This window comes from Myotis davidii, unplaced genomic scaffold (genome assembly GCF_000327345.1).
Source record: "Myotis davidii unplaced genomic scaffold, ASM32734v1 scaffold496, whole genome shotgun sequence".
NCBI classification, from domain to species: domain Eukaryota; kingdom Metazoa; phylum Chordata; class Mammalia; order Chiroptera; family Vespertilionidae; genus Myotis; species Myotis davidii.
The window spans coordinates 4,888,492-4,897,158 of NW_006289398.1; the positions used below are offsets into that span (position 1 = coordinate 4,888,492).

General features: G+C 51.9%; 1 protein-coding gene across 1 annotated transcript in view; it reads left to right on the top strand.

The window, feature by feature from the left end:
• Positions 1-3,555, top strand: part of ISL1 (ISL LIM homeobox 1) — a 14,189-nt gene extending 10,634 nt beyond the window's left edge. Inside the window, exons 4-6 of the mRNA XM_015562606.1 lie at positions 699-856; positions 961-1,197; positions 3,168-3,555. Coding sequence (XP_015418092.1) covers positions 699-856; positions 961-1,197; positions 3,168-3,284 — 512 coding nt within the window. The 3' untranslated portion in view covers positions 3,285-3,555. The remainder of the gene's footprint in view (positions 1-698; positions 857-960; positions 1,198-3,167) is intronic.
• The last annotated feature ends 5,112 nt before the right edge of the window (positions 3,556-8,667 follow it).

Here is an 8,667-nt window from a genome sequence, read left to right on the forward strand (position 1 = left end):
CCGGCCTCCGTGTCCACCCTGCTCGGGAGCAGGAGCCCTGGCAGGCCGCCCCACACCCCAGGGCCAGCCTGATTGGGGGTGCAGGGTGGGGTGGAAATCCAGCGGGTGAGAGGGTTAACCCACCACCCCAGCCTTCTCGGGTGGGCTCATGCCCCTCAACCTTGTCCCCATCCACACAGCGACCCCTCTGCGGGCAGGCGGGAGGTGGCCAGGCCTGGCTCTGGGTTTGACATTCAGGTCCTCAGCTCTAGGTGCCCTGAGAGGGAGGGACAAGGCTTGGCTTTCTATGAAATCCAGGGTAGGGGGACAGTACCCTGGAGGCCCCCCGAGTCCCCTGCCCTCCACCCAGCTAGGCCTTCTGCAGCACCTTGAGGCCTGCGAGGTCCCCCAAGGTGACCCCAAAGACAGGGCACCCTCTGCTCAAAGTCAAGCCCAGGCTGCAGAGATGCCAGGCCCTGGCACTGTCCCCCCACCCCCACCCCGCTCCTCCCTGGTCACAGCAGCTCCCACCACAGGCCTTTTGGTTAAAAGAACCTCACGGAGTTCCTTTCCCCCCTCTTCTGCTTTTTACTGCTTTGGCCCTATTTTTAAATGCCATAAAACCCGCTGTCATTAAACTTGGCAGGCCGGCCCAGCCGGGGCCGGGGCACTTTCTAAGCTGGTTAGTGCCTAATAGTACAACAGCCGCCAGACCCAAGGGCCGGAGGGCGGGGGTGGCCTGCAGGGAGAGCCGCCTGCAGAAAACCTAACCGAACAGCTCAGTGAAACTGCCCAGGAGGCCAACAGCAGAATTCGGTGTAATGAGGTCCAAGCAGACCTAATGGTCCAGCCCCCAGAAGCAGAAAAGCAAAACACAGTAACACAACAGGGAACCCCAGCTCACATCCATAGTGCAGCAGATTAACCGAGTCAATGAAGGCCACCATAGAGATAAGATAATGCCTGGGCATATTTGTTTAGCCGCGAAGACAATGGAGGGAGGGCATTTGCTCATTAACGTGTTGGGTGGGGTGGGGGCCTCGTTCACAGAACATCCAGGGGATGACAGGAACTCCCATGGTGGCCGCCAGTCCCGAGAGGCACGACGGTGGCTTGCAGGCCAACCCCGTGGAGGTGCAGAGTTACCAGCCGCCTTGGAAAGTACTGAGTGACTTTGCCCTGCAGAGTGACATAGATCAGCCTGCTTTTCAGCAACTGGTGAGTGTCAGCTCCCAGCGCAAGTCTCCACCAGCAAGGAGGTTCTGGTGTAACCGCCTTGAAAAGAAAGATCCCGGGGGTGGAGGGGAGGAGGAGGAGCAGGCTTGCAAGGAAAACAAACCTCCCTGAGCCTTTTCTGTGAGCGCCGTCATTTGACCATCCAGGCTGCATTGTCTGCCAGTCCTCCCTTGATGGATTGGCTTCAAGGTGCCCGACTAAATCGCCTGCGTGGGAAGGCGCCGGCTTGCAGAAGCACACCGCTCTGACTTGGGAGTGCGGAGGGACTTGAGAGAGCACCTTGACATTTTAATCAGCAATTAGTATATGTCCCCCGCCTCGGCTCCCAGAGAACAGGGTGTTTCAGGGCCTAAATCAGGGCGATGGTAGCCATGTTGACGGGCAGGATCAGTGTCATTACCAGTGGGCAGCAGGCAACTGTCTGGGTGCGGGTTCAGATACATCAAAAAAGAGTCCAGTTACTATTCGAAGACAGGACCAATAGGTTGTGTTGCGATAGCCCTTTCTGGGACTGCCCTCATCTGAAATGTGGGACTGTTGGAACATTTTTAAGTATAGGAGTTCAAATTTCACACTCAGTGACACACTGTCAGGCATGTATTTAGCAAAAGGGGACACGAGTTCTACCCATCAGAGAGATACTAGGTGAAAATCTCTTAGAATGCTTTACACATCCAGAAAAGAGAAAAGGAGCTCACCTTTCACCTACAAAAGGCTTAAAGGTCAAGATAAATAAGATCATTAAATACACGTCCTCTGTGGTATATGTACACATAAGAGGGATTTTTTTGTGTTTTGTTTTTTTTTTGCTTAAATAGTAAACAGCCCTAGAGAATCTTCTATGACATAAGATCTATCCTAAAAGCTTGTTCCTTTCCTTGGAAATGCCAGTTTAATTGAGGTTAGCTTTTTACCCTCGCATTACCGGGAGGGCATTTCTTCAGCTGTGGCCACCATAGGTAATGGGATGGGCGAGAGTCCGGGTTCTCCAGGCCTGGCCCAGGTTTCTGTCTGCTAGTTGGCCGGGCTGGGAAAATCTGAGGAGTCCTTTGACCTCCCAGTGGGAAAACTGAGCATGTAGGAGAGGAAGGCGCCTCTGGAATGAGGAACCGTCACTTCTTTAAAGTCAGGTTAATCTCATGAGTTATTTGGGTGGAACCTGGACCCTAGAGGGCAGGTGGGGGAGAATGCGGGCAGCTTCCGAAAGGGCAGTGACGGATGTGAGCAGAAGGAGGAACCCAGGCGGGAGGCAGGGTGGGGGCTGGGCAGAGGAGCTTTGCAGCAGCAGCACTACTTTCTCGGCCCCAAAGAAGCCCCGTATTTATAATGCGATGATGTTATAATCTCTGGGTCTCCTCTGGGAAGGAAGAGCCCGGCTGAAAGAGAAAGAGGAGACGGAGAAAGGCCCACAGGCTGCAGGGCCACCGAGGAAGGAGTCCCCGGCTGCGAGCCCGTGGAGAAGGCCATCACTCTTCCTTGGGGCCTCCCCGGAATCGTGGTCACAGGAGCTGAGCGTTCGGAGTGTGTGTGTGGATTTTCCAACTCCAGGGGCGAGGCTGTGATGCCTGGAGACGGCACTGCTGCTCCCAGGCAGCACGTAGCCGGCAGGAGGATTTTATCTCTTGCACGCGTGGTAGAGCCGCGACGCCATCCTACAGTGGGAAACACGTTTGTTCTTAAATAATTGAAGGCAACATCAGGTTGGGAATTCAGGTTCAGCTCCCACAGGTCTCTGGGAGGATGGGGAATGGAGAGGCTTCCTCCTCGAATCCTTTTCCTGGGAGGCTGGCTGTAAGCCTGTTAAAATGGAGTCCCGTCCCCGGATGGCTCTCTCTCCATAGCTCTCTGTCCACACCCACGGGTCCCGCAGGCACCCACTCACAGGCCATCCGATCATCCTTTTCTGCACGTGATCAAAGCCTCCCTCATTCACTTCTCAACCTTCCACGCAGGTCAATTTCTCCGAGGGAGGACCGGGCTCGAACTCCACCGGCAGCGAAGTGGCCTCCATGTCCTCGCAGCTCCCGGACACCCCCAATAGCATGGTGGCCAGCCCCATCGAGGCCTGAGGACACGCACGCAGACGCATTTTGTCCCTGTTGGAGACAGCGGGAGCCCATCCCGTGGAACTCCGAAACACGAGTATTTAACGACCCAGTCCATGGAAACTGAATTGAGGAAATGAATGCTCCATGAAATGCACGAAGTCTGTTTTAATGACAAGGTAATATGGTAGCAACACTGTGAAGACAATCATGGGATTTTACTAGAATGAAAACAAACAACAAAGCGAAACCCGAACCCAACACACGCTATCCAGTGACCTTAGGAGGACTGAGGGAAAAAAAAAGACGTTTTTAAAACGTAGAGGATTTATATTCAAGGATCTCAAAAAAAAAAAAGCGCTTTCATTTCACTGCCCATCTAGAGAGAAGCAGTAGCGATGTTTCTAGTCCGCCCGCTCTGAATGGTGCTGTTTCTATGTCGTCCCGGCTTTGCCAAACGGGGAGCCGCAGGCGGAGCGGCTGAAGGCCCTTCAGGAGAGGGCGCTGGTCCGCGAGGTTTGCAGCTGACGTAACAAGGGGTTAATTGAAAGCCTGGGTTTCTTAGCATGTCCCTTTATTTTTTTCCTTTGGCCCCTTCTCCCCCGCCTCCTCTTTTTTTGAGATCCATCCTCTATCAAGAAGTCTGAAGCGACTTTAAAGGTTTTTGAATCCAGATTTAAAAACCGACTTATAAAGCATTGCAACAAGGTTACCTCTATTTTGCCACAAGCGTCTCGGGACTGTGTTTGACTCTCCTGTCTGTCCAAGAACTTTCCCCCCAAAGATGTGTATAGTTATCAGTTAAAATGACTGTTTTTCTCTCTCTCTCTCCTCTCTCTCTCTCTCTCTCTGTCTCTCTCTCTCTGGAAATAAAGAGGAAAAGAAAAAGGAAACTTTTTTTTTGTTCGCTCTTGCATTGCAAAAAAATTATAAAGTAATTTATTATTTATTGTCGAAAGACTTGCCACTTTTCATGTCATTTGACATTATTTTTTTGTTTGCTGAAGTAAAAAAAAAAGACAAAGGTTGTACCGTGGTCTTTGAATTATATGTCGACTTCTATGTGTTTTGTCATTTTTTTTCCTTAAATATGTGAAAATCAAAGCGCCATATGTAGGATTATATCTTCAGGACGATTTCACTAATAAACGTTTGGCATAGATAAATAAATAAACGCAACGGCCCAGGTCCCTGTTTTATATGTTTACCAGCGAGCCTTCAGGACGCCTGCAAGTAGTGCTGCCTGCGAAGGGGGTAGGCGCACAGGCCCTGCGAGGTCTCCCTGTTCGGCGAAGGCTGAGCCTGCCGGCCTGCATTGCGGTGGTGGGACCGCCCAGCTCAGTGGTTCTCAACCTTCCTCATGCCGCGACCCTTTAATACAGTTCCTCATGTGGGGGTGACCCCCAACCCTAAAATTATTTTCGTGGCTACTGCATAACTGTAATTTTGCTACTGTGATGAATCGTCATGTAAATATCTGATATGCAGGATGTATTTTCGAACGACCCCTGTGAAAGGGTTGTTCGACCCCCAAAGGGGTCGCGGCCCCCAGGTTGAGAACTGCTGGCCTAGCTGGAAGCCTTCAGTAGCAATCTTACTGGTTTTTGAAAATGAGATGCGGTCCTCCTGCCTGCCCCCGCCCCCACCTCTCCTTCCTCCTGTCCCTTTTCTTTCCCTGCACCCCCTGCACCGCACGTCAAATAGGAAGAGAGGCTCGTGTTTTATTTTCTTAAAGACTAAGTGCTTTCTTTCAACCAAAGTGTCCTGCGTGGGACTGTGGCAGGGACTCCTATTCCAGTGTGAGCTCTTGCTCACAGAGGGGCTATCTGCGTAGCCAGTGGGGCCGGACATTCCTACCAGCGCGGCCATCAGCCCCTGGAGAGGTGCTGCTGTATTTGTCAGGAGGAACAGGCGGGGAGAGGAGACAGATCAGCCTGTGTCTTCTTGGCTCCCCCACCCGGTCCCCAGCTTGTTCCCTAAGCCCGGCACCCCACCCCTGACTTCTCCCACAACGCCAATTCCAAAAACCTTGGAGGGCGGCTGGTTGGGTCTGGGCGCACAGAGGAGGCCCACTCGGGGAACCGCCTTTAGGGGATGGGGGCCCGTCTTGCACTCTGCGAGACCCAGGGACTTCCCTCTCTCTCACGAGTGTCCCCTGGCGTCCAGCAGTAGCCCCTGTGTGAGAGCCAGCGCCCTGCGACAGGGCAGTGGCCCCATCCAAAGCCCAGTGTCTCCCTGCTGCTGCTTCCTCCCTTTCAGGCATAGAGTGGGGGTTGGGGGCTCCACCGCGTCCCCTCCCCCATGATACTTGGACTCTTTAGAAGCTGGATTCAGGTGTCCTCGGGAGTGTAATGTCATGTTTTAAATATCCGACAACTCGTAATACCTAATACCTACGAAAGCGAATCCCAATCCTGTGTCTGTGGCTGGTGCCCCTCGGACCCCTGCCAGGCCAGCCTGGCTCCCAGCTCTCCGATCTCGGTGCCCCTTTCCAAACCTCCGCAATTCAGGGAAACAGGCTCAATTAGGCTTTTGTTTGGCCTGGGCCTACCGAACGGGTTAATTACAGGTCCCACGTGGGGGCTGAGAGAAAACAAACTTTGCATTGAGGATGTTACCGCGCACTAGACCTGCCCCTCGATTGCTTTGATTGTTGCCTGATGCTTGACAGAGGGGTAATAGTTTGGCTCCAGGTCACAATGGCTTGTAGTGTGTTGAGAAAAACAGGAGTTATATCTTATCTCACACAGATCTTCTCTGTGGGGGGGGGGAGCCCCTCCCGCCTCTTTCCTTTTTTATTTGCCTTTTCTTTTCTCTCCCTTGTCTGTTTCTTGCAGGGGACCTGACTCTGTTAGCTTCCTGTTCACAATCTCTATTTGTCTGCCTTTTCCGCTTTCCTCACCATCACACCTGGGTCAGACAAAGAACTGACCAGAAAGGAGCAGGTCCAGCGTGCATGCTGGTGTCGCCGGGAGTCCTGGTCCTTAAGCCCTCTCCCCTCGCCTGAGCCTCTGCTAGACCCTTGTGACCACTTACGACCTGGAGATGGAAAAAAAAAAACAAAATCCAAAACTTTATTTAGGGTTCGAATGCCATGGAAGGACTTCGGTGAGGCACACATCTTTGTGATGCTTCATCATCCTGACGTTTATTTCTAAGATGAGGACAGGGTGTGTGTGTGTGTGTGTGTGGTGGTGGTGGTGGTGTGGAGGGGGGGGTGATGTTTTACGTATATAGATGCCAGTCTGTCCTGAAGTCCACAGCTTGAATTGAAGTGCAGGACTTGGAGAAGGGGAGTGAGGAATGATTTGGTTTCACTTGCTGGATTCAAGATATTTGTTGCCTGACGGCGGAGAGTGGATGGATGGGTCGATAGCATCCCGGTTCTTGTATTATTCATAGGAAAGGTGTGTTCCCTCTCTGCTCCTCAGCGAGTGCTCTCCAGTGCGCAGCTGAAATGTCTCCTGTTTGCAGACCCTCTCCTGTGCACACACCCTTTTCTCTGCACACCTCTGCGGACCCCTCTTCCCATGGAATTCCTCTTGGTTGCTATTATCGTGGGTCCTCCCTCCCCTTATGACTCTGCATTCTCCCTTCTGGCCATTGTGACTCATGTCCTCCCGCTTCTGCAAGCTAAAACGGGGTGCACCTGACACCATCCGGCCAGGATGCTCCCCTCAGATTGGGGATCCATATCCGTATCTGCTCTCACAGACAGGAGTGCCCCCCCACTCCCCTCACTGTTTCAGAGCCGTCACCTTGTTTCAGTCCGCTGTCTTTCCTTTGCATCACGTGGACCTGGCTTTTCTTACCATTAAAAAAAAATTCCCTCCTCAGCTAGAATTACATGCCTGACGATATTTTCTTCATGGAAATAACATTTCTGATCATTGGAGATTCTGTGGGGGGGGGGTGTGTACCCACTTAACCATTCCACCACTTTTGTGGGATTCGATATTAAAAGGCGACTTTGTGCAGCTCTGCCTCTGGTTGTGAAACTGATCTTCGAAGGACCTTTTATTGGACCATCCTATCCGGCCAAAAAGACAGTGTGCTCTGAAGGCACCTAGAAGCACTTCGCCTTTCCCCAGCACCTTGAAATTCAAGTCATAAGATCGTTCTCCTGGGAACGCCTGGAAAATCCCAGGTGGACTCACTTAGTCTTTTCCCTCTTCTCTGAAAAGAAGAGGGGGAGGGGAGTTAAAACTCCCCCCAAACCACCAGAAAAGCTACCTTCGGTGGAACCCAGCCGTGAAGTCAGGTTTTAACCTCACCCCTCCTGTAAGCAAACTAAGCAGAAAGGACTTCCTTCTCATTTGCAGAGTTCCTGTGGCCAAGGGCTTCTGTAGAGGAGATTTCCAACCCAAATTATGCTTGAGTTCCACTCATTTCCTATTTTCTTCCTCTCTGCTCATCAGCAGTTAAAGGTGACGTCACAGCAGCGAGGCAGGTCACCTTTCCTTTGGGGGCTCAGAGGGGGGGTGGGGAGAGGGAGCCGGGGGTAATTTTTGTGCCTCTCTTTTAAAAAGCGCTCCTTTTGCAAATGACCCCACATCTTCAATCCCCGCGTTTAACGCTTTAACAATACCAACAGTTCACCGTACAGTGTGCGCGGCTGTTTTTCAGCTAACAGTGCGCGCGCTCCCTCAGGGCGCTGAAGGCCCCTTCTGTTTACTGATCTTTCCTGATTGTTGTTTTCTTGATAAGCGAGCAAAGCCACTGAACGGCGGTGGGAGCCCTGGCGCCGCAAACATAAACTTCACAGCTTACACTGTCCCGGGCCTGATGGGGGATCTCTCCACACCTCCGGGGGACTCTGAAGTGCAGACAGAGCCCCTGGTTCACAGGCAGCGAGGGAGGGGGAGGGGGAGGGGAGGTAACAAAGGGTAAGATTTCCCTTTTTATGGCAGAGTGTATTCCATTGTAAAAATGTCCCGCAGCTTTTTTATCCATTCATTTACTGATGGGTACTTGAGCTGCTTCCAAATCTTGGCTATTGTGCATAACACTGCAATGAACATAGAGTGCATATATTCTTTCAAATTAGTGTTTGGGGTTTCTTTGGATATATACCCAGAAGTAGAATTGCTGGGTCATAAGGAAAAAATGGGAAAATTATTGACAAGGCAAAAAACAAGCCTGCTCCTAACATTTATGTATACTGGGCATTGATAATTATAAATCAATTGACAAACTTTTGAATAAAATATTTCTCTGGCGCTGAAGCTGTGGCTCCGAGAGGCCCGGCTCGTCTTCCCAGCGCCGCTCTGCAGCAGACCAGTGGGTTCTTCCTGTTCGGGGGAAATGGCTTTTGCAGATCCCAGCTTGCTGAGCCCTCTGCACAGGCGCAAAGCTATGGTCCTGGAAAGAAAACACCCCCCCCCGCCCCCAAAGGGAGGCCCAGATT